The sequence below is a fragment of the Kogia breviceps genome, chromosome X (genome assembly GCF_026419965.1).
Source record: "Kogia breviceps isolate mKogBre1 chromosome X, mKogBre1 haplotype 1, whole genome shotgun sequence".
Taxonomy (NCBI): domain Eukaryota; kingdom Metazoa; phylum Chordata; class Mammalia; order Artiodactyla; family Physeteridae; genus Kogia; species Kogia breviceps.
In genome coordinates this window covers 30,959,291-30,985,476 of record NC_081330.1, presented here as the reverse complement: position 1 = coordinate 30,985,476, position 26,186 = coordinate 30,959,291, and the positions used below count along the sequence as shown (strand labels likewise).

At 39.6% G+C, this 26,186-nt stretch overlaps 1 protein-coding gene across 1 annotated transcript in view; it reads right to left on the bottom strand.

Annotated features, from left to right (window-relative positions):
* LOC131748042 (tudor domain-containing protein 1-like) overlaps positions 1 to 17,804 on the bottom strand; it is a 35,239-nt gene extending 17,435 nt beyond the window's left edge. The window contains 13 exon segments of the mRNA XM_067023188.1: positions 21 to 128; positions 230 to 415; positions 1,195 to 1,281; positions 2,741 to 2,912; positions 3,469 to 3,612; positions 4,121 to 4,303; positions 4,524 to 4,628; positions 6,004 to 6,067; positions 6,772 to 6,877; positions 9,068 to 9,212; positions 15,336 to 15,394; positions 17,544 to 17,670; positions 17,673 to 17,804. Coding sequence (XP_066879289.1) covers positions 21 to 128; positions 230 to 415; positions 1,195 to 1,281; positions 2,741 to 2,912; positions 3,469 to 3,612; positions 4,121 to 4,303; positions 4,524 to 4,628; positions 6,004 to 6,067; positions 6,772 to 6,877; positions 9,068 to 9,212; positions 15,336 to 15,394; positions 17,544 to 17,670; positions 17,673 to 17,804 — 1,618 coding nt within the window.
* Positions 17,805 to 26,186: the final 8,382 nt, after the last annotated feature.

Genomic DNA, 26,186 nt, shown 5'->3' with positions numbered 1-26,186 from the left:
CAATACTCTCTTTTCCTTACCAGAGAACTGAGCACAGCAGACATCACCAATGGTTGGATAAAAATCAGAGTGTGGAGACACTTGACTACAGTACGCGCTAAGTGATGCCGGAAGTTCAGGGAGCTTATCTGTGGATACAGATCACATCTTAAACTAAAGAAATACAAGTTTACACATTATCTGCATATCTGCACACTGAGTCTCTTGATGTATGTTATATTGATAGCACAAATCAAGATTTACTTATGCCCACTTTGTAGTTGTTGACAAAAGAAGTCTTCTGGAGTCTGAATGTGGGCGACCACACCGCAAAACTCCTCATCTACATTCACAGTTAGCACTTTGGGGATTAGGTCACCTCTGTCTACAACAATTTTGTTTTCAGCTATGATTTTCCCGACATCTTCAAGATCACCTTATCAAAAAGCAGAAATATAAGCCTTTTTGGTTTCATTAATCCAATTTTCCAGTTTTTCAGGTCTAACTGTGCTCTTTCACACCTCTAGGTCTTAATACATGCTGGTCTTTTTTCCCAGAACATACTGCCAAATCTCCAGCAACTTGAGTATTTCCTGCTCAGTATGATGTCACTGTGAAAGGCTTTCCTCCAAATCTGGGTCAGGTGCCCTTCCCAGGGCCCCCACTGCACTCTGCGATTCTGCCACCAACTGGTTTATAATCTCTTCTCTATGTGGGCGTATACTGCCCACAGAATACGCTCCCTGAAGGCACCTCCACACTAAGTATCTGCCTTAGTGAAGCAGGTACTGCTGGGGAGATTTTGTTCCTTCCGCTGGACCCCTTTGCAGCATTTATTATATTGCTGATGACTCCTTCTCAGAACATTTACTCTTCTGTTATTCTGGCAACATTTTCCCTGTTCTCTTTCCACCTCTCCCATCACAGCTTCTCCCTTGGTATTGTAAGCTCAGGTTCACTTCTCTCACTTTACACTCTCCCTAGGACACCACCATCATTTACGATTTCAACTGTGATAATTTTTAGACCAGTAAGTACTGAGTTTTCTCCTCCAGATGGCAAAAAAAACTACTGAGAACTGTTCAGCAGAGCTGTCTCACCCAAGACTGATGTTTCAGGGATTTCATATAAGTACTCTAGGAATACAGACAAGAGACAATAACTTCTTCAATAACTAAAATCACTACACTGTTCAATATTAATCTGTATACTCACTTGAATCTGCACTTTGCTTCTTAGAATTTTGTCCCTTGGGTTTCAAGCCATATCCCATTTCTATAAGCACATGGTCTAAGAATTTTCCTAAAAGTGATTAAGAGAACATATTTCCATTGAGATATTATACTATTAGAGGAAAAGAATAAATACAGAAGAAATGAATCAATCACATGATTTAAAGATTATAGCTATTGGGACACTGGCATATTTCTTACTAGTTCAGTTGCTGTGTGCAAAATACAGTTTATTAATTTTCAGCTTTAAAAATTGAGTCAAGGGGCTTCCTCGATGGTGCAGTGGTTAAGAATCTGCCTGCCAATGCAGGGGACATGGGTTCGAGCCCTGGTCCAGGAAGATCCCACATGCCGCGGAGCAACTAAGCCCATGCACCACAACTACTGAGCCTGTGCTCTAGAGCCCACAAGCCACAACTACTGAGCCCATGTGCCACAACTACTGAAGCCCGCACACCTAGAGCCTGTGCTCTGCAATGAGAAGCCACCGCAATGAGAAGCCCATGCACCGCGACGAAGAGTAGCCCCCGCTCGCTGTAACTAGAGGAAGCCTGCCTGCAGCAACAAAGATCCAATGCAGCCAAAAATAAATAAAAATAAATTAATTTATTAGAAAAAAATTGAGTCAAAATCCCCATCATCACTTAACAAAAAATTTAATAAAAATATTTCACTTAAAAATTATGAATAACATGGAAGACTTAGTTACCACCTCACTGGCATGCTTAGAATGACCACCATTTATAAGATAAAATAAATTTAAGACATAAGACTACTTCATCTCAGACATAAAGTATGGCTGAAACAAGTGTCAACCAGCAGCCACATAAACTTCAAGTTCCCTCAAACAGTATCCAAAAGCTCAAGTCATAACATGGAAAATACATAGCAAAGAAACAAAACACAGAGATTTTATAATTAATTTCACAACAGGATTAACTGAATTTTCTACCAAGTAACCAACCAATGATGGGTCTCAAGCAGTAGAAGAGTAATAATACCTTGGAAACCAAGAGGCAATTATAAGCACACTGTCAGAAGTCACTTTTTAAATATGTACAAAGCCATAAAGGAAGAACAGGATTCCAAACTGCTTCCATTTCCACAACTTAAATACTATGTGCTTATGGGCTTAAAGCTAACCAAATGCAGTCCTGTGAAGGTTGTTCAAAGAAAAAGCACTGATGGTAAGGATGGACAAATTCACAGAAAAATTCCTGAATTTTCCCAGTAAATGAGTAGAAATCAGGGATATTATAATGGCTATATTAAAAAGATACTAGAGTTTTCCCATACTAAGTCTAGATCTAGCCTTTTAATGTACCCAATTCTATAAACTTGTGCCTTGTCTTTGATTAACTGCCAACTGCAAGAGCAGAGCCAAGGCCATATTTCCCGTCACAATTTGAATGACTCCAGAGTGGGGCTTACTTGGTCTCACTTCATGTTTCTATTTCTTCTCTGAGTAACAGGTGGGCACTAAATAACATATTAAGTGCTCCATTTAAAAAGGAAGATTCAGACCTTACCTGAACTTGTCGGCATAACATCCACAGCAAAGGAAACCACTTCCTCTTTTAAGATGTCCACAATCTTTACAGAGCAGTACTGCTCCATTAACAGTGATTTAATAGTTTTGATACAATCATTGCTCCAATTCCCCTCTGCTGGGATAACACTGGCCACAAAGCATTTTATGGCCTGAAAGATTTTACACAAGTTACTAAAAATTAGTATTTGAAAGTGACTTTTTTCTAATTAATTATGCAAACGTTTTTTAAAAGACAATGCATTTTATGCTAAATATTCATCAAAAATCTTCAAGTACTAATCCGATAAACAATTTTATGAATAATTATGTGTCTCTCTTGATAGTCTATCCACAATGCTTTTCCTTTTGGGACTTGAAGCCTGAGAAATTCATCAAAGGATGGTTATTATCCCTCAATTACACATAAATTCAAGTCGCTTCCAAATAATATAATAAATATAAAAATGATTGTTTTTAAAGAGCAGATTGATAAGATGTCCCTAAAAATGCTAAGTTTCTTACCTGAGGCAGTATTTAACTAAGTAATGCCTAATAAAATGGAGCCAAGAAAGTCCATGATTGTTGCTCTACACAGTGAAGGATACACCAATAGGTCCTTTCTCATAATAACCATGGCAACAAACACGCAAATACTGTGCCCATCAGAACATTAAAAACAGCTCCTTTGGGACGCTATTAGGAATTCAGAAAGTAAAAGAGACTTACACAGGGAGGAAACAAGTCAATTTTTCTGTTCAGTTGGTGAATTCTGTTTACTGGAATCATTTCTTCATTTCCATAATCAATATATAAGACTTGTGCCTTCTTCTGCAGCACATCAACGTCTTGTATTATTACTCTGTTCCAGGTCTGAAAGTGAAATGTAATGAACGGTATTCTGCTTCAAAACAGCATTTCACAATCTTAGGTTTAAAAACTCTCAATCTACAGAACATGCAAAGGAAAAGTTACTGTTCTGAGATACTCTATTAACAAGTTACCTTAACTTCCTAAGAATCTGGCTTAGAAATCCCCAAATTGGTCCATTTTAGATGCTTTAATATACACAACAATTCCCAGGCTATTCTAGCCCAGCGGACTCTGTGACACACTAATGCCTCAGCTACACAAATAAACACAAGCTCTAGGACTAGCAATCACTTTGTACCCAGCAACAGAGGAGCCTACATGCAGAGCTGGAGAGGCCTCAGGCAGGGAGGAAGTAAGCAAACAGACGTGGACTCCTGACTGAGGAAGAGAAACAGCAGTGTGACCAGAGTCTCATCTCAAGCCATCTAATGCATTAAAAGCTCTGGTGTCAAGCTGATAGGACCAAAGTAAATTAAAATGTCTTGTTAAATATTTCATTAGGGGTTACCTGATCGACAGTGTACTTGGCAACACAAACTTCCCCCTTTACAGGAATATAATCTTCTTCATGTGCCTTATTTGCATATGTTTCCTTTAAGCTCACAAAGAGTTGGTTCATGTATTCTAAAACTTCTGAAGAATATAACTGCACATAAAAGTCACCTGGGTGTTTGAATTCAGTAACTGTACCCTTTCAAAGACAAAAAAGTTGCAATAATTCACTGAGAACGGAGAAAATGTTAATTTTGTAAAGCTTTATAACAAGATACAAAAAGTACTGTAGACAAGTTTTTGCAATCTTTATCAATTTCAGTTGTATTTTGGAGCTGTCTTATAAACTCAAACACAGGAAACAAGGAAATAAAAATCTATAGTTCTTTGGATCTCTATGGAAATTAAACAACAAATACCTTTATTTCCATGGTTTTCCTGAGTTGTAGGCTTCTCAAATCAGAAAACATTATTTTATCAGCACAAATGGTTATTTCTTTAGTAACTCCAAGAGGACAGTCACTCTGGTTTGAAAAAAACACATTAAGTGAGTTACTTACAAGGACATGTTTAAATGATACCATGGCCAGACTTCCCTGGTGGCGCAGTGGTTAAGAACCCGCCTGCCAATGCAGGGGACACAGGTTTGATCCCTGGTCTGGGAAGATCCCACCTGCTGCAGAGCAACTAAGCCCGTGGGCCACAACTACTGAGACTGAGCTCTAGAGCCTGTGAGCCACAACTACTGAGCCCGTGCATCTAGAGCCCATGCTCTGCAACAAGAGAAGCCACTGCAATGAGAAGCCCGTGCACTGCAACAAAGAGTAGCCCACAGGGCTTCCCTGGTGGTGCAGTGGTTGACAGTCCGCCTGCCGACGCAGGGGACACGGGTTCATGCCCCGGTCCAGGAAGATCCCACATACCGCAGAGCGGCTAGGCCTGTGAGCCATGGCCGCTGAGCCTGTGCGTCCAGAGCCTGTGCTCCACAACGGGAGAGGCCACAACAGGGAGAGGCCCGCGTACCGCAAAAAAAAAAAAAAAAAAAAAAGATTAGCCCACAATCGCCGCAACTAGAGAAAGCCCACGTGTAGCAACAAAAAGCCAATGCAGTCAAAAATAAATAAATAAAATAAAATAAAATAAATGATACCATGGCCACTATCTGCTAGAACCAAGGTCAAAACAGCCTGACTCCCAAGTTTGAATGAGGGTCTAGGGAAATAACATACGTCTTCGAGAGTCACTATAACGTACCATCCATAGGCAGTGTGCATAGCACTGGGATCACCCAAGAATCAGGCCATGATAGTGATGGCAATGTTGAGTTTATTTTTTTTAAAAGGGGGTGGGGAGGGTAGTGTTTTAAGTTTTCACTTGTTAACATTTTTATAGGAATGGATGTTTTTTTTTTTTGAAAGTAGAAGCTAGAACCAGCTAGAGAAAGCTAAAATTTATCTATAAAATGAGTTGGACATCACTGATATTTTCCAGATTGCAAATGATTTACCCCATACAGTTACCTAAATGGAAGAAAGGTATTAACAGGAAAAAGTGCTCCTTAGATAACAGGGCCCTATTAGAATCCAGTACACAAAGCTAGAGAACATGTGCACGCAGGGACTACAAAGAGAGGACTTTCTCAGTAGTCCACCTACAGCGAGACACAGCCATCTCAAGTCCTTTTTGGAAAAAAGCTGGGAATAAACAGTTCTCATAGACCCCCAACGCTCACCAAATCGATCACTAGGGTGTACAGATTTATTCAACAGGAATAAACAAACACTGGTGAAATGGAGAAATGTCATAAATATTTTATTTAGCTTAAGTCCTCTTATTTCAAAATAAAGGGAGTCATTAAAAATTTGCTCTAAAGGCAAAGAGAAAGTAAGTGTATCATACCTCTTTTTTCACGTCCATGTTCTTTGTTTCAAAAGGTGATTTATTATCTTCAAGTTTGTGGAAACTGAAATAAAGCAACTAATTATAATACTTACAGCACAGAACCAATTAAGAGTAAGGGCTGGGCTTCCCTGGTGGCTCAGTGGTTGAGAATCCGCCTGCCGATGCAGGGGACACAGGTTCGTGCCCCGGTCCGGGAAGATGCCGCGGAGTGGCTAGGCCCGTGAGCCATGGCCGCTGAGCCTGCGCGTCCGGAGCCTGTGCTCCGCAATGGGAGAGGCCACAACAGTGAGAGGCCCGCGTACCACAAAAAAAAAAAAAAAAAAAAAAAGAGTAAGGGCCACGATAATGTTAAATTCTCAACAAAATCCAGAAAGAGCAAAACAGCTTCTTCCAGAAAGAATCACAGTAGTAACAAAGTAAAACAACCCCATGCTGGCTATGTGAGGGTATGCCCTGTGCACAGGTGTGCTTCTTCCAAAAGCCACCTAATGAAAGGGAGATAGCCACAATCTCCAAGCCTCAGTTTCCCTATCTGCAAAATGGAAATAATACCTACATTACTTAAAAGTTTTGGGGATCAAAAATTGTAGAGCTGTTCACTTCAGATTTGTATACTTTATGTTATACTTAAATAAAAAAGTAAAAAGCAGCAACTTTCACATAGTTATGGCCTGCTTACCTGATCTGATCCTTATACTACCAAAAAAAAAAACAACCCGTATCTTAAAATATTCTCTAATGAATGTAAAAAAAAATCACACTTACTTCTGCTGAACAGGTTTGCACACGATGCTGTGGGCTGCCCAGTCCCTTCTCTGGCACACGATGGAGCAGTAGTACGTCTGCTTGCACTGTGAGCACCTCAGCGACTCTACAGAACACAGTCCATGACACAACCAGCGTTTTATTGCAAATATTTGTTGGCAAGAACAAGACCGTTTCAAAGACGTCATTCTATTAATCATATCAAGGAGAATATGTGAAGAGGATTATGCTGTTTATGATTAGGTGTTAAAACTGAATTTATAAAGCTCCCCTGAACTGCAGAGAAAGGGGAGTGCCAAGATGAAAAAGAGAAGGACATGAGACAGGCTGCGACCTGGGCCCCTTTGCCGCAGTGCTTGCACCTGGACACACCTCTCCTCGAGCCACAAAATACAAAGAAACTGTATGGGACTAAAGATAACTGCGTGCATGTGCAGTTGGGGCAAATTATGGACAAAAGATACCAAGAGGCCAGAAAAACCCAACCGCCACTTTTGACGAGCCAGGAGCAGAGCCAGGAGCAAAACCAGGAGGTCGGGAGGAAAAGCAGGGTACTACGCATGACCCCTGCACACCATACCATCTTAGGTGGGCAAACCGCCTAAAGTCACCCTGCCGGCCTGACCCCTGGACACACTCCTACCCTCACCCCATATAAGCAACAAGCTCACCCCCCTCTCAGGGAGTGAGCAAGCAAGAGGACCTGCTGTTTGTTCTCACTCCCCCCTGCTGCCCCAATAAAGCCTTGCCTGAATTTCTTGTCTGGCCTCTGATAAATATCTATTGATTGGGGAAGGCCAAGAACCCTGGTTGCTATGAGACAGACTGGAAACACAACTGACTTTCCTAAAGCAGAACCCAGAACACATGATATAAAAGGAACAATCAAAGGGAACAGAAAATCCGAGGTGGTGAAAACAGACGCGTGCAAGAAGAGTCTAATGAGGTTCACCTCGTGCCATTTAAAAAGAACAAGACAAAAACCAACAAGGAGAATCACACCTAGAAAAACCCAGGAAGTTTGTTTTTTTTTTTTTGTGGTACGTGGGCCTCTCACTGCTGTGGCCTCTCCCGTTGCGGAGCACAGGCTCCGGACGCGCAGGCTCAGCGGCCATGGCTCACGGGCCCAGCCGCTCCGCGGCACGTGGGATCTTCCCAGACCGGGGCATGAACTCGTGTCCCCTGCACCGGCAGGCGGACTCTCAACCACTGCGCCCCAGGGAAGCCCCCAGGAAGTTTTTGAAATGAAGTTTAAAAAAAATCCTATCAGTTTCCTGGCAGAGGGAAACAAGTTATCTGAAAAACAAAACAAAAAACACATAAAGAAACAATGAAATCAGGCTGGCCTCAAACGCTTCCACTCTAAAAGAAATTGGAAAAAAGAAGTGAAATATCCAAATAGCCAGTGAGCACAGGAAAACTGCTCAAGATCATTGATCATGAGGGACATGAAAATTAAAACCACAGGGAGATGCCACTACACATCCATGAGAAGGGCTAAAAGGACTGCAAACACCAAATGTTGACAAAGATATGGAGCAACCAGAACTCACTCCCAGTGGGAATACATAATGGGACAACTACTTTGGTAAACGGTTTGGCTTTTTCTTATAAAGTTAAGCATACACTTACCTTTTGACTCAGCAATCCTACCCCTAGGTTTGTACCCAAAAGAAATGAGAACATATGTCCACACAAAGACTTATGCAAAAATGTGTAGAGAGCTCTATTCATAATAGCCAAAAGCTGGACACAAGCAAAATGTTCAACAGAACAGATATACACATTGTGATATCATGCAATGAAATGCTACTCACCAATGAACAAAAAAATTAACGTACATGCAAAAACATGGATTAAACTCAGAAATATTTTCTGCACAGGAAAAGCTTCACACAGAGTCTATATTGTATGATTCCATTTACAAGAAATTCTGTAACTGGTAAAATTAATTTATGGTGAAACAACAACAGTGGTTGCCTCTGGGGGGTACAGTGACTGGGAAGGGACATGAGGGAACTTTCTGAAGAGATGGAAGTATTCTTCATTTTGATTGGGCTATGAGTTTATACCTTTCAGTGCAAGTATGTTTTATCTCAAAAAAAGTATAAAAAATAATCAAGTAAAGAAGCATGGATGAACAAGAATGGTAGGATGTTGGCAGCTGTTGAAGCTGGGAAATGGGTATATGATTTACATATAATCTTCTGTTTATATTTAATGTTTTACATAATAAAAATATTTTCCAGATGTGTAAAGGAATAATCCAACAGGCATCTGAGAGCAATATGCTTACCAAACAGACCGCAGCTATGGCAAGTTGTTGACCGAAAAGGAAGTCCTAATGAGCTGAAGAGTGCTGGATTATGTATGGACAAGGAACTCTCAACCAACTTGTGTACTTTTTTTGATTTTGCAGGAGGCACATTATTGCTAGTCTTCTATCAAGAAAAGATAATAGCAACATTAAAACTTGGTAATAATGTTTTGTTTGTTAAATATTAGATTTGGGATTTCCTCTGCCGAGAAGACAAGATAGATGTACTTTCCCTTACTCCTACCATTAAGTACAACTAAAAACCTTGGACTTATATATAAAATTAACATGCAGTGACATTGAAGGAAGGCAGCAGACAGGCTAGGAACTTGGCACCCAGAGAAGGACATGGCAGTGAGTCCCCAGAGTTTCTATTCTGCCTCATATATCCCAGATGCGGTACTGGAGAAGTCAGAAACACCCAAAGGCACAGACAATAAAAGCCCCAACAAAAAGTCTGCTCGCTTGCTTGCTCTCTCTAGCCAAAAGACCAGGAAAGGGATGGCCCAGCAAGACAGAAAAACTTTATCAGTAACTGCTCTACTCCAGACAGTTGCCGCAGAAAAAACTGTGGCCCCATCCCACCAGCAAAGGTAGACTGGGGAGCCCAGACCTCCACCTTCACCATGCTATAGTGAAGTGCCCCTCTTTCCCACTTGGGTGGTATCAGAGAAGGCCAACAGAGTAGGGAGCCAGCACTTCATCCTTGTGGGGTCTCCCTGTGGAGACTGCATGGGGTGCATGGACTTCTGCCTGGCAGTGAAGAGTGTCCCCCATGCCTCCCAACTACCAGCACCACTGGGGTGGTGTTAAGAGGAAACCTAATGGACAGTCAGGATTTTCCACCACCATTCAATAGTAATGAGTGGAATGTCTCCAAACTCTTCCACCTCCAATCCTCCCTCCACTTCATGTTAAGTAGAGAGGATATTGGGGGGGGGAGCAGTTAAGGATGCTGGGAAGCTGAACTCCCACCCTTGTCCAGCCAAGAACATCCTGGGCCATAGAACAAACTTCAACCAATTTAAAAGAATTTAAATCATACAGATGGTGTTATTCAACCACAACGGACTTACACTAGAAATCAGTAACAGAATGAGAACAGAAAACCTCCAAACATTTGGAAACTAGACAATACACTTCTAAATAACGCATGAATCAAAGAGGATGATTCAGGGAAATGTTTTAAAAATACACTGAACTAAAAATAAAAATACAACATATCAAATTTGTGGGGCACAAAGTATCACCAAGACAGAAATTTATAGCTCTTAAAGTCACATCCTAGAAAAGAGGAAAAGTCTCAAGTTAATAATGTAAGTTCTCGGGCTTCCCTGGTGACGCAGTGGTTGGGAGTCCACCTGCCGATGCAGGGGACACGGGTTCGTGACCCGGTCCGGGAAGATCCCACATGCCGCAGAGCAGCTGGCTCCGTGAGCCATGGCCGCTGAGCCTGTGCGTCCAGAGACTGCTCCGCAATGGGAGAGGCCACAGCAGTGAGAGGCCTGCGTACTGCCAAAAAATAAATAAATAAATAAATAAATAAATAAATAATGTAAGTTCTCATCTCAAGAACCTAAACAATAAGAACAAAACATGCCCAAAGCAAGCAGAGGAAGGAAATGATAAAGATAAAAGCAGAAATCAATGAAATTAAAAATAAAAATTTGGAGGAAAAAAATCAGTGAAACAAGACTTGGTCCTTTGAAAAGATGAACAAAATTGATAAATCTCTAGCAAGACTAACAATGAAGAAATCAGAGAAGGCAGAAATTACCGATATCAGGAATGAAATAAAGGATATATTACTACAGACCATGAAGATATAAAAATGATAATGGAATACTTCGAACAACTCTATGTAGACTTCACAATGTAAGCAAAATGGACCAATTCCTGAAAAACCACAAATTATCACAATATGAAATAGATAATTTGAATAGCCTTATAAATATTAAGGAAACTGAATCATAATTTTGCAACTCCCAAAAAATAAATCCTCAAGCTCATATGGTTTTTACCACCAGAGAATACTACCAAATGTTTAAAGAAGAATTATTTAACACCAACTCTATACAATCTCTATTCCAGAAAACTAATATTACCTTGATACCCAAACTATACAAAGACAATAAAAAAGAGAAAATCACAGACCAAGCTCTCTCATGAAAATAGATGTAAAAAATCCTCATCGAGGGGGCTTCCCTGGTGGCGCAGTGGTTGAGAGTCCGCCTGCTGATGCAGGGGACACGGGTTTGTGCCCCGGTCTGGGAAGATCCCACATGCCGTGGAATGGCTAGGCCCGTGAGCCATGGCCACTGAGCCTGTGCATCCGGAACCTGTGCTCCACGACAGGAGAGGCCACAACAGTGAGAGGGCCGCGTATTTAGCAACATATAAAAAATAATTATACACCATGACCAAGTGGGGTTTATTCCAGGGATGCAAGACTGGTTAAATTAAAATATATATATCAATGCAATCCACCAAACTAACAGGCTAAAGGAGGGAAAAAAATCACAACAATATCAATGGATAAAGAAAAAGCGTCTTACCTAAATGTAAGGCCAGACACTATCAAACTCTTAGAGGAAAACATAGGCAGAACACTCTATGACATCAATCACAGCAAGATCCTTTTTGACCCATCTCCTAGAGAAATGGAAATAAAAACAAAAATAAACCAATGGGATCTAATGAAACTTAAAAGCTTTTGCACAGCAAAGGATACCATAAACAAGATCAAAAGACAACCCTCAGAATGGGAGAAAATATTTGCAAATGAAGCAACTGACAAAGGATTAATATCCAAAATTTATAAGCAACTCATGCAGCTCAATAACAAAAAAACAAACAAACCAATCCAAAAATGGGCAGAAGAACTAAATAAGACATTTCTCCAAAGAAGATATACAGATAGCCAACAAACACATGAAAGAATGCTCAACATCATTAATCATTAGAGAAATGCAAATCAAAACTACAATGAGATATCATCTCACACCGGTCAGATTGGCCATCATCAAAAACTCTAGAAACAATAAATGCTGGAGAGGGTGTGGAGAAAAGGGAACACTCTTGCACTGTTGGTGGGAATGTAAAATGATACAGCCACTATGGAGAACAGTATGGAGGTTCCTTAAAAAACTACAAATAGAACTACCATATGACCCAGCAATCCCACTACTGGGCATATACCCTGAGAAAACCATAATTCAAAAAGAGTCATGTACCAAAATGTTCATTGCAGCTCTATTTACGATAGCCAGGACATGGAAGCAACCTAAGTGTCCATCAACAGATGAATGGATAAGGAAGATGTGGCACATATATACAATGGAATATTACTCAGCCATAAAAAGAAATGAAACTGAGTTATTTGTAATGAGGTGGATAGACCTGGAATCTGTCATACAGAGTGAAGTAAGTCAGAAGGATAAAAACAAATACCGTATGCTAACACATATATATGGAATCTAAAAAAAAAAAAAAAATGTCATGAAGAGATTAGTGGTAGGATGGGAATAAAACACAGACCTACTAGACCATGGACTTGAGGATATGGGGAGGGGGAAGGGTAAGCTGTGACGATGTGAGAGAGTGGCAGGGACATATACACACTACCAAATGTAAATTAGATAGCTACTGGGAAGCTGCAGCATAGCACAGGGAGTTCACCTCTGTGCTTTGTGACCACCTAGAGGGGTGGGATAGGGAGGGTGGGAGGGAGGGTGACAAAAGAGTGAAGAGTTATGGGAACATATGTATAACTGATTCACTTTGTTGTAAAGGAGAAACTAACACACTATTGTAAAACAGTTATACTCAAATAAAGATGTTAAAAAAAAAAAAAAGAAAAAGTGTCTTAAAAATTTCAATACCTATTCATGATATAAACTTTCAGAAAAGTAGGAATAGAGAAAACTTCATCAACTTGATAAAGATCGTCTGCAAAAATTCTACAGCTAACATTATACTCAACAGTGAAAAGACTCAGTGCTTTCCCCCTAGATTTGGAAACAAATATATCCACTGTCACCACTCTTAACATAATGCTAGAAGTTCTAGTCAGTGCAATAAAGCAAGAAAGGGAAATTAAAACCATGTATTTTAAAAAGGAAGAAATAAAACCGTCTTTTATTGGCAGATGATATAATTGTCTATGTAGAAAATTGCAAGCAGTCTACAAAAATATTCCTAGAATAAGTGACTCCTGGGAGGTCACAGGATACAAGATAAACATGTGAAAACAACCATATTTTTATATATTAGCAATGAACGTGAGGATACATGGAAATAAAATATATAACAGCACTTACAATCACTCAAAAAACAATACTTAGGTGTAAATCTAACAAAACGTGCACAGCTGGTAAGCTGCAAACCACAAAGTGAAAGAAATAAAAGAATATCTAAATAAACTGGGAGACAGATTGTGTTAATTGGAAGATACACCACAGCAAAGATGTCAACAATTTTCCAATTGATATACAGGCTTAATACAATTCCTATCAAAATTCCAGCAAGCTTTTTTTGTAGATACAAACAAGATTGTTCTAAAATGTATACTGGAAAGGAAGGAAACTAGATTAAATGATTTTGAAAAAAGAAACGGAAAGTGGGAGGAATCACTGTACCCAACTTCAAGACTGACTATCATAGCTCTAGTACTGTGTGGTATTGGTGGAGGGAAAGACCCATAGATCAGCGGAAAAGAAAAGAGAATCCAGAATAGAGCCACACAAATTACCCAGCTAATTTCTGACAAAAGTGCAAAAGCAATTCAATGGAGGAAAGATAACATTTTCAACAAATGGTGCTGGAGCAATTGGACATCCCTAGCCAAACAAAAATTAACCTCAACCTAAGTCTCACAACTTATAATTAACTCAAAATGAACCACAAAATTTAAATATAAAACTACAAACTTTTTGGGAAAAAACCCCAAAACTTTCTGTATCTAAAGCAGCAAAAAGTTCTTAGACTTGACACCAAATGTATAATCCGTAAAAGGAAAAATTAACCAGGACCTAGCTAAAAACTTTTGCTCTGCTAAACATCTTGTTAAGAGAATTAAAAGACAAGCCAGAAACTGAGAGAAAATATTTGTAAATCACGTATTTGACAAAGCACTAGAATCTGTAATATATAAAGAACTTCCAAAACTTGGCAGTAAAAAAAATAAACAATCCAAATTAGAAAATGGACAAAGACATGGAGAACATTTCACCAAAAAGGATACACAGATGGCAAATAAGCACATGAAAACATGTTTATCATTAGCCATCAGTCAAACAAAACCACAATGAGCTATCACTACACAAATGTGACAATAGGGAAACTAAAAATACTAACACCACCAAATGCTGGTGAGGATGCTGGGTGCAGAGAATCTGGATCACTCATACATTCTCAATAGGAATGTAAAATGGTATAGCCACTCTGGAAAACACTTTGGCAGCTTCTTAAAAAACTAAATATGCAACTATTATATGACCCCAAAATGCACTCCTGGGCATTTATCCTAGAGCAATAACAAAAACAAAAAACTCATGTTCACATAAAACCTTACACATGAATGTTTACAGCAGTTTTAGTTATAATATCCAGAAACTGGGAACAATCCAGATGTATTTCAATGGGAGAATTTTTAAATAAGCCACAGAATACTACTCAGCAATAAAAAGCATTTAGGTATTGATACATACAGCAATCTAGGTGAATCTCCAGAGAATTACACTGAATGAAAAAAGTCCAATCCCAAAAGTTACATACTCTATGATTTCATTTATGTAACATCCTTGAAATGACAACATTTTGGAAATATGGATTAGATTAATGGTTGCCAGGGGTTAAGAAGGGGGTAGGAGCAGGAGGAAAGTGGATGTGACCATAAAAAGGTGCAGAAGGGATCCTTCGAGTGCTGGAAATGTTCTGTATCTTGCCTGTATTATGTCAATAGCCTGATTGTAATATTATACTATAGCTCTTCAGCTTGTTATCACAGGAAACAACTGGGTAAAGGCTACAAAGAATCTCTATTATTTCTTCCAACTGTATGTCAATCTATAATTACCTAAATAGAAAAAGTTGAATTTTATTTTTAAAAAGATACTAGGCTAGAGATAAGACAGTCTGACCTTGAACAATACCTGCAAATTGAGTAATTCTTCATTAACACAATATAAAAACATGTTTAGAATCTTTTATTCAAAAACATAAAATAGAAAAAAAATAAATAACTTACACTATTTACTTCTTTGGGTGGTGAATTATTTCCAACATTTAATGGTGACACAGAGTTACCTGGGATGTAAAACATAATGCCTAATAAAAGTCAAATATTACTTTACTCCTGAAAATGTACAATAACATAATTAGGTAACATTCAGATAATAGTTATACCATAATAACCTTAGAGTTACACTATAAATAAGTAACATCCTACTTTGCCTAATGAAAAAAAAGGATTTGTTTGAAATTTCCTTGACTACTATATACCTCACTGGGAACTTTCCTCCATTCACGAAGGCCACAGTTACCAAGCTTTTTGAACTCGACTCATCTACACTCTTAGAAATTACTGAGGACCTCAAAGAGCTTTTGTTTACATGGCTTGTAACCATCAATATTTAGCATTATTAGAAATTAAAACTAAGTATTAGAAATTTCAAATACTATATCTGCAATTAAAACTAAACATTTAAATATATTTACTTAAAAATAATAAATGCATTACATGTTGACATGGTTTTTTAAAAACTATTTTCCAAAGCAAAAAAAAAAAACTGTGTGAAGAGTGGCACTGTTTTACATTTTTGCACATCTCTTTAATGTTTGGTTTAACCAATGATAGTTGGATTCTCATATCTGCTTTTGAATCCAATTTGTTATGGTATGCTGCTTTAATTGTGAAGTAAATCTGGCTTCACACACATACATGGTTGCAAACAGGAGTAGTATTTTATGGCCTTCTCAGGTAACTGTGGATATTCTCCTTTAATTCACACCAAAACTCAAGTGGTAGTTTAAGGGTTAGTTGCAATGTGGAATCTAAAACCGTTATCAATAAACTTTTCATACTGTTATATTAGAATCCATTGATTTATCCTGCACTTTAAATGGATTTTTACCCATGCAGGACTACAGACCATCATGCATTGGTCTTCAGGAAAAGATTGAGAAACTCCTGAGTTATGCAGATCTTCCAAATGTTGACACATTTCATAAGACAGTACCGAAAAACCTTATGTGTTAATATCACCATGCATCTCACCAGAAAAGTCTTTTACGTATTGGGAAGCTGTCAAGCTCAGAGTGGCAGATACACATTTCCTGAAATTCTCATTTTTGCTTGAAAGCTTGCACTTGATCATTAGCAACAAAATACTGTCAGCTGTTTTCTTTGAAGTGACAGGCTCACTTTGTCCATTTTTGAGAAAATGACTGCCAGATATCTAGGCCCAAATGACCACAGTGTGTCATTCTTTTCAATTAAAAATGATGTTCCAAGAAAAAAGTTTCCATTCAGCTCACAACTCAATCACACACATGCTTTTCGTACTTCAGTAAGCAACAAAAGTTAGGAGTAATTCCCATTTTGTTAAACAAAACACTAAAAATACCTGTACACAAGGCTCAAGACTTATTAATAAATTTGTACTGCTTTATCAAGGGCATTCTTAAGTTAAAACTGACACTTCTGGCTTGTTTTGTCTTAACTGCAAGGGCATGAAAATGAAAAACAATGACCACTAGCCCAGGCTGGTACCCCTGCTAAAGGCAAGTTAACAAGGTGCCAGACTCTACTCACCTTTGATTTTGTACCACCAACATAAAGTCAGCACAGTGAAAAAGAGCAAATGTTTTAATATTATTAGGAAAATAGTTGTGACTCCAGAGGCTCAAGGGCCATACTCTGAGAACTACATCACCATAATATTAAAAGATCATATCTCATACATATTCACAGAGGCTAAATTCCACCAGGCCCCAGTCTCCTTAAAAAGCAGATTTTTAGAATTAAGACTAAAGGAATGATTTTTTAAAAAATCAAATGAAACAAGTTAATGTCTTAGACATATCTTTGTGAGCTATTACATGCATAAAATCTGCATAGTATTTTTAGAATATGAACAATCTTTAGAACATCCATAAAAAGCCAGAGTGTTTCCTTTCTACATTCACAGTATATCTCTGGATTGGGGAAGGTGGGGAGGAGGGACACTTGTCTGTAGACACTTTCTCCTCAGGAATCCTTCTGTGATTAACAAAGCCAAAGGTAGCTACTTGGCATCTGGTTTTTCCTTCTAAATTAATATGTATATGCAAACCCTGTTAAGTTAGCCATTTCGCTGTTCTGTTAATAGCGCACTGGTGTATAGTTACACATACTTTCGATAAGTCGAAGAAACCATCAGAATCAAGTAGTATTAAGCCTACAGGTTTTACTCACCTGTTGGCAGCATCTTCCTGTCTCCTGTGGATCCAGCCAGTTCTCCACTGATGCCGTTAGAGTCTGAAGATACTGAATTGTCTTCCTGACTAGCCAGATACTGTTTGGTCTGCTCACAAAACAAAACAAAAAATTTTTATTTCCATTCTCTGGGTTTTTCAACCTGAAATTAGGATGGTTACGATGTCCTCCGGGACTTCTTAAAGACTCATGTGGTGGAAGCTTGCTTTCATTTTTCTCAAAATTAAATGGCTCTGTCATTTTACAGCTAGATGCCTCCAAATTATTTCTTGACATCATAATAAGTGGCAATTTAACATTCACAGAAGTCTAAGGGAAGAAATGTATTTAAAAGGCAACTTTTGGGCTTCCCTGGTGGTGCAGTGGTTGAGAGTCCGCCTGCCAATGCAGGGGACACGGGTTCGTGCCCTGGTCTGGGAAGATCCCACATGCCACAGAGCAACTGGGCCTGTGAGCCACAATTACTGAGCCTGCGCGTCTGGAGCCTGTGCTCCGCAACGAGAGGCCGCGATAGTGAGAGGCCCGCGCACTACGATGAAGAGTGGCCCCCCGCTTGCCACAACTAGACAAAGCCCTCGCACACAAACGAAGACCCAACACAGCCATAAATAAATAAATAAATAAATAAAATTTTTAAAAAAATTTAAAAGGCAACTTTTAATTCCAAAAGTAGAAGCACTGCAAGGCCAGGTGATTTCTCTTTATGTAACAGCTCTTTCTCATCAATGATTCCAAAACAGATGTAACCGTAACCATGATACCTGTTCTACAGGTACAAGAAAAGAACGATTCTTTAAGTACAAACTCCAAGTTTAACAGAATTCGACAACAGGCAAATCAAGAGACATCAAAAGAGTTATCTCTGGATTCGACACCATTCCTTACTTTAAAAAGCTTCTGGAAACAACATGAATAGAAAAGGACCATCAAGTTTTAAACGAAGTATTTCCGACCTAAAGTCTACAACTTAATGGTGAAATACAATACAATACAATGGTGAAATACAATAGTGTTTACATCAGGTCATCCCCTACCTGTCTAGCCTCTCAGAATCCCTCTATCCTCCCCTGCTTGTTGCTCTGCTATGTCTTTGACTATGCTGAACCGGGTCCCCAGAATGCCCTCGCTCTCTCATCCACCTGGTCAACCCTTTCCTTCCCATCCTTCACAATTTGCCTCAGCTGATTCCGGTTTGGTCTTTTTTTCCCAAGTCCTCTGTTTCATAATCTCCAGCTGGGCTTCCATAAATTGTAACTTGTATCTACTGCTTTTAAGGACTTACCTGTGTGTGCCCTTCACTGAAAATAAGGTACACATACTGTTGTAAAGCGCCTCTGAGAAACCTCTAATCAGACATTATGTGGGCTTGTTGTTTTCCTATTACTCCTTGAAAATACTAAGTGTTTGCGCAGGGGAAGTAATATAAGTGGACAAACAACTCTTATTTTTAAGTAGTGACCTATAGCTTTGTCTTTAGCCTGAAGACAAAACTTCTGCCTAACTTCCCAAAACTGCTCAGGAAAAAAAAGACAACAGATAGCTGAAACTGGTATGAGGATAGCTGAAACTGGTATGAGGAATAGCTAAATATTACTTGACCTTATTTTAAATAGAAGATAAAGAAAGAGCAGAAAAATCCTCCCTTGTGGTGTCCTAAAACTTCTATCTCTGCTCTAAATCAGGCCCAGCCTAATTCAATGACAGTAAAGATAATGAAATTTAAAAAAAGAAAGAAAAGAAATACACAAGCAGACTTACAGATGGGGAACTCTCAGGGGACCAGATCCTGGGAAGATCCCTAATAGAAGGCCGGCAGATGGGCAGCTGTGGCAGGAGAGACTGTAGCTGTCAAGAAAAGCATACCTGTAGCAGGTATGTTCAGGTATACCTAAACTGAAGGATCAGACTGACAACTACTATGAAGGATGCAGTAGACAGAAATACTGTAAAATTACAAAAGGAAAATAACTTCCAGGGGATGCTGGGTGGGGATGTGAATACTGAGTAACACTAGACTCTGTACAAGAAATATAAAGAACATGCATTTAAATTATTAGGGCAGGCTTCCCTGGTGGCACAGTGGTTGAGAATCCGCCTGCCAATGCAGGGGACACGGGTTCGATCCCTGGTCCAGGAGGATCCCACATACTGTGGAGCAACTAAGCCTGTGTGCCACATCTACTGAGCCTGTGCTCTAGAGCCCACGTGCCCCAACTGCTGAAGCCCGCACGCCTAGAGCCTGTGCTCTGCAACAAGAGAGGCCACCGCAGTGAGAGGCTCATGCACCGCAATGAAGAGTGGCCCCCGCTCATCACAACTAGGGAAAGATCACGCGCAGCAATGAGGACCCAACATAGCCATAAATAAATACATACATAAAATTTAAAAAAAATTATTAGGGCAACTACCACAAGGACAAAAACAAAGCATAACTTTAAAATCACAATCCAACAGGGAAAAAATATTTCAAGCATGGTAAATAGAAAACATCAAATAAGATGACAGACCCAAGCCCAAGTAATCTAAATATCAATGATTCAGTCTCAAAATAGAAAAAGAGAGATGGACCCAGGGAGAAAAATATCCAGATACGTACTGTGCACAAAAGGCACACATTGAACAAAATACATGGTAAGCTTGAAAATAAAAGTACTAAAATATGTGCTATGCAGATAACCAAAATAAAGCTGGGTTGCTAATATTAATAGCATTAATAGCAGATAAAATAGAACTCAGGGTACAAAATATTGGGATAAAGAGAGAGATTTTACATTGGTAAAAGAAACCCTCCCAGGAGAGAGAGCAGCCAGAAATCTGACTCACAATGACATCTCCTTGAGATGTATAAAGTAAAAACTGATTAGAGAAGAAATTCAGTCACAATAAGGACACACCTGCTTTAGACACATACTAGTCAACAGATAGAAAACAAGCAGTGATATATATTTTACTAACACAATAAACTTGATCTAATAGGGACCAATACAACCAAGAACATTCATTTTTCCAAAACTGAGACATAATGGACTACGAAATCCACTTCAACTAACTCCAAAAGAAACTAGTACCAAACAGGTCATGTTCACTCATCACACTACACAAACCTCCATCTCAGATTTTGCTTCCCAGAGAATCAGTGTGCAACACCCACACTGGAGGATGAGGAGTTTGGGTTTTATTTTTTTATTTTTGGGGATCTTAGTTTCCTGACCAGGGATCAAACCCGTGCCCCTTTGCATTGGGAACTCCGAGCCTTAACCACTGGACCACCAGGGAAGTCCCTGTTTTAAAGTGGTAAAATACCATAAACGAAATGATAGCAAACATGATTAAATGAACAATTAAAATTAAAAACTTACAAAAAATAGCAAAGAGGTCGGAAAATAAGTACTAACACAAAGATGACAAATTTGATACCTTTTAAAAAGTGGGATAAATAGTAAAAACATCCAGACACTGTAGCAGACACTGTGGGTAACGGACCCAAACACCACCTTCTACTTCTGATTTGCCAGCTTGAGTTAGAGACAATAATCAGACTTCTGAGTGGAGCTTCTCAGAAAGCCCTGTCCTTTCCTGATGGACAGGGACAGATTTGGCTAGCAGGGTCTTTCACTTCTTTCTTCCTGAAACACCGACCTGAGGCCTGAAGATATATCACCCACAATGCAATGAGAAAGCAATAAGCATGAGAAAAGAGCATACCCTCAGGACAGTTGAGAGGAGAAGGCAGAGTCTGGTGTCCCTGGCAGAAGCCCTGACTCCAGACCTGATCTGCCTAGGCACAGACTTGCTGTGGCATCAGAAAAATACACCTTTGGGTTTTCTGTTATTTGCAGCCCAATGGACACAGATACCAATAAAATAAATGAGCAAAAGGCATGAAAGGATACATAGAGGATGAAGATTCATTGATAAACATAAGGGGGAAAACATTCAACCTCATTTGTAACAAAAAAATTCAAATTGAAATAACTATATATTATTTTCTATACAGCATAGGTGCAAGTAAAACACATTACTGAAGGGAATATAAATTTATATGTTCTGCCTGAGAAATAAGCTGGAGATTTATATATGTACATGTGTATTATACATAATACAATTATATAATATATATGTGCATATTATACATATATAACATATAATATATATTCTTAAAAATATCCATAGCCACTCACCTGACAAGTCTATTCTAGAAATCATCCCACTGAAATCTTAAATATCAAAAAATACAGCATGTAAAAATATCCATTTAAAATTTAAAAAAGGAAAAAAGAAAGTTAACAGTGATGCTTCTACTACATAGAATATTATACTACCATTTAGAATCATAGTTTTCAAAAACATGTAAAATGTCTATTAGAATGGCAAATGAAAAATCAGAAAAACACTGTATATTCAGTATAATAACTTCAAAATAAAAAAGAACAAAACTCTATATAAAAAAAGATGACTGAGATACATTACATTTTAAATAACAGTGTTCTGGGGTAGGTAAGTTGAGTAAATCTTTTTCACTGTCTTTTTCATTTCCCAAATTATATCTAAGGATGAATTACTTTTATATATCACTGCATGTTCAATCAAACTTTTTTTCGTAAAATGTGGTTAATTTTAAACCAAGTAAAAGATCACAGTAATATTTAAACCACAAAACCAGGGTACAGACACTGTCTCAAGACACCACTGGGACCCTCAATACACAGCCTTTAACTACTGAAATAGCTTTCCTAACTTTGTCCTTATTAATAAGGCTGACAGTCAATCCGTAACTCCTTACTACCCTGTAGAGTTACCTACAGACAATTATTTTAAGTTGCTTGAGTGCAGAAACCATGTCTTACTAAAACAATTAACAAAAAACCCTCTGATTTCCCACAGTGCCTACCGCGGTGTCTGGTAAAATGAGGCATTCAAAAGATACTCGTATGATAAAACTATCTAAAATGCACTACTGCACTATTTTCCTGACAACCTGGACAGGGAAACTTAAATTCACTGTCTGAAATTTCATCTAGCAATCTTAAAGGGAGAATTACACCATGCTATGAGGTTTACTGAAATTTAATAGCAATACTTCATGTCTTACCTCAACTCTTCCAAAGTCCAAAATAAAGTTATTTGACTTTAGGAAGGATAACAGAATCAGTTTTAGACCCAATGTAAAGTGTAAGCAGCAAACAAAAAGGATTTAAGCTTAAAAGAAGCTCCACCTATGGTGGAATATTTAGGTTAGAATTTAGGTTATCTCACTTGCCTCACCCAATTTAGGAATTTTCATTACAATGCCCAGGGCAAATAGACATCTAGCCCTGTCCTATAACTAGAAGCTTCTAACTTCCTTTCATTTTGGACGGCCAATTATACTGCATGCTTCTTTATAAAATGGTTCTCCTCCCAAGTGACTCGTGTTGCTGCCCAGTGACCCCAACCGTTCAAACATCTGAAATGACCACCATGTCCACTTTCCTCCAGGTCCTTAACCTGCTAGACTTCTCACAATTCAGCACTTTCTCTACTTCATCCGAAACCCTCATACAGAAAGGACTCTAACAGCACAGGATTCTAGATGTGGGCCGACAAAGGGTCAACAGGAGAATCACACTATCCCTGACTCTGAAAGTTACTTCCGCCTATGCACTAGCTTTTGGAGGGAAGCCTGGACTACTGTGAGTACCCACAAAACTTGCAGTTATCTAAAATCTTTTGGAATTTAATTTTTTTAAAATGTGTAATTATCATACCATGCAATTGTCTTTTTTCTTTTGATTTATAGTTCTGTGAATTTTAACACATATATAGATTTATGTAACCACCACAACTGGGATACAAAATACTTTTTTTTTTTTTTTTTTTGCGGTACGCAGGCCTCTCACTGTTGTGGCCTCTCCCGTTGCGGAGCACAGGTTCCAGACGCACAGGCCCAGCGGCTCCGCGGCATGTGGGATCTTCCCGGACCGGGGCACGAACCCGTGTCCCCTGCATCGGCAGGCGGACTCGCAACCACTGCGCCACCAGAGAAGCCCCAAAATACACTTTTAAAGCTGAATGTGAACACTAAAAAAAACTAAGAATGTGCATTTATCCTTACTTGGCTTCATCGTGTGTCAATCACTGGGGCATATTTAAATCTGGAGAGGGCAGGCCTTATACCATAGGTTCTGTGTTTCCCAACCCTGGGTTGCAAACTTCTGGAATATACAGGTACAGAGGTGTGACAGATATTGCTTTGGGGGTCATACCTTGAGGACAGGCTAACCTCACACAGTTTTAAAATAAGCAGTTCCCCCATATACAATCCACTATTTTTTACACGCTACTAGTGATGAATAAAATATATTTATGATCATCCTCAAATCTACAGTAATTAGTTTTCCGTTTCCTTAGCCAACACTAGAGATTAATTAGAAGGGTTCCCAAATTTCTTTAAGGAATCATTGATGTAATAAAAGAGCAGTGGAATGAAAGTAACTAACTTCTGCAGTTCTACAGGCAAAAATAAGGCCTTGGTTTTGTGTTGTCCTTTTGTTCTGTACTTCATGAATTGATCTCAGTAAGACTTGATGCTCCCCAAGGAGCAAAATCTTTTTTTACTTCCTTGGAATCCAGCTACCCTTCCCCTATGAAGCCCGAAGCACCCCAGGATACACTGTAAACAGTGACATAAGGCCTCTCCTGTCTTTCCAAGAGACCACAACCTAGAGGCTAGAGTAAACCCACAGTGAGTTAATTCCTTTAATACCAAAAGTGCATGCAGCAGATACTTTAATACTTTTTCTTCTGTTTGCTTTTGTCCTCCTGGTAACCCCCTGCATTCAGAGAGAATGGCTATTCAAAGGAAACAGTTTTAAAGCTATGAAACTCAATGGTTCCACAGAACATGAGCTTTAAAGTCGGTCAGACACAAGTCTGAGCAGTCTCATCTTCCTCATTTAGCTATGCTACCTCAGGCAAAACACTTCATCTTTCTAGGATTCAGTGGCTGTGAAGTGTGGCCAGCAGTAGTAACTTCATCACAACACCTAATCATGAGGATTAAGTATGACACTGCATGTAAACTACCCAGCACAGTGCCAGGTCCTTACTAAATCCTTAAAAGGTAGCCGTTATTTTTACTTTACTTCTATACCACTCCCACACACAAAGAATTTCTTCCACTCAGGTGGAATTAGTTTGCACACTAAAGACGAAAATAATTTGAGGATTAAAGTATTCCTATTTCTTTATTCCTACAGACAAGAAAGGGAGACCTGAGAAGGTTTAGTAACTTGCCAAACCCACGAGGACCAGCACCCTTACACAGCTAAGGTGAAAACTCAGGTCACATTCCTAGGCCGTGCAATTGCGCATTCAATAACCGGACGGCTCAATAAGGGAACCAGAGGCCAACAGGGCAAACATATTTATAGCAGGGCCTGAGAGCCAAGAAAAGCGACTAGTACACAGCAGACATGCTATAAATACGTGTTATGTGAACCAGTGTTGCCTCACCTATATGTAAGTGAATGCTGAGATGTATCTTCCTTTCTACAGTAGCTAAGAAGGGAGAAAAAGTCTATAAAAAGTATTGTTTGCACTGTAGCTTTGAGTTAAATGAAGACATTGAATCCACAAACCAAATTGTTTTAGAGTGAAGGGGAAAGAGGTCCTCCAATGGGATGCAAGTGGATGTTCACGTTTAGAAGGGTCATGCCTGGAAGTATTAACTATTTTCCAAATCTGCTGCAAGGCCCCCATTTGCCCAAATCTCAATTCCCATGTCTCTCGCCCCTCCTCCCAATACAGGATCCTCCCCACTAAAACCTCCCACCCCAGACCTGCCTTCCCAGCCAAAGCTCCCAGGGTTTCTCCAACCTTCCGTACTCGCTCCACTTCCAGGCCCCTGGTACCGGCTCAACGTACGACCTCAACGTCCAGCGCCCAACGTCCGGTCCCCAACGACTGAAGCTCCGTAACCCTCACGCAGTCCCTTTCGCTTCCCCACGCGCCTGGGAATCCTGACCTGGAAAGAGGCAAAAGGGCCGCTGACCCCGACCAGTCTCTGAAGCCTGGCGGTGGTGGCACCTGCCCGTATCCAGGAGCCTGGCCGCCAGGTGCGCTCCCTACACTTACCTCGCTCCGGACGCCCAGCCCGCTCTCCCGCGGCAGCTCGCGCCTGCGCAGTCCGCATCCAGTGCAATCGCTGCGTCCACGTGCAGTCGCTGCGCCCACGTGCTGCCGCTCCGCCCACGTGAGCTCTCTGCGTGTTGGGAGCTGCGCCCTGGGCCCGGGGGCGCCATCTTTGTGCTCTAGCGTCAGTACAAAAGCTGCAGGGCCAGAGGGAGGTCCACTGCGGAAACTTAAGATAGTTGTTCTTGCTCTTTCTAGAAAGGAGTCCCTGGAAACTCCAAGGGCAAAAATGCAGACCTTGTCTCCGCAAGGGTCACTTGAGTTATATTAATCACTTAAAGTCTTAAAAAAAGTTTTCTCAAATCAATCCACTGCTTCTGCCTGCATGCGGAAACTAGGTACACGTGATCACACTGTTTCCTCTGAGAGCACGTAATTATAGGTTGATGTTACTCAAAGAAAAAATATTTTTAACTTTTTTGAACTATGACCTTTAAAAAAATTCAGAAG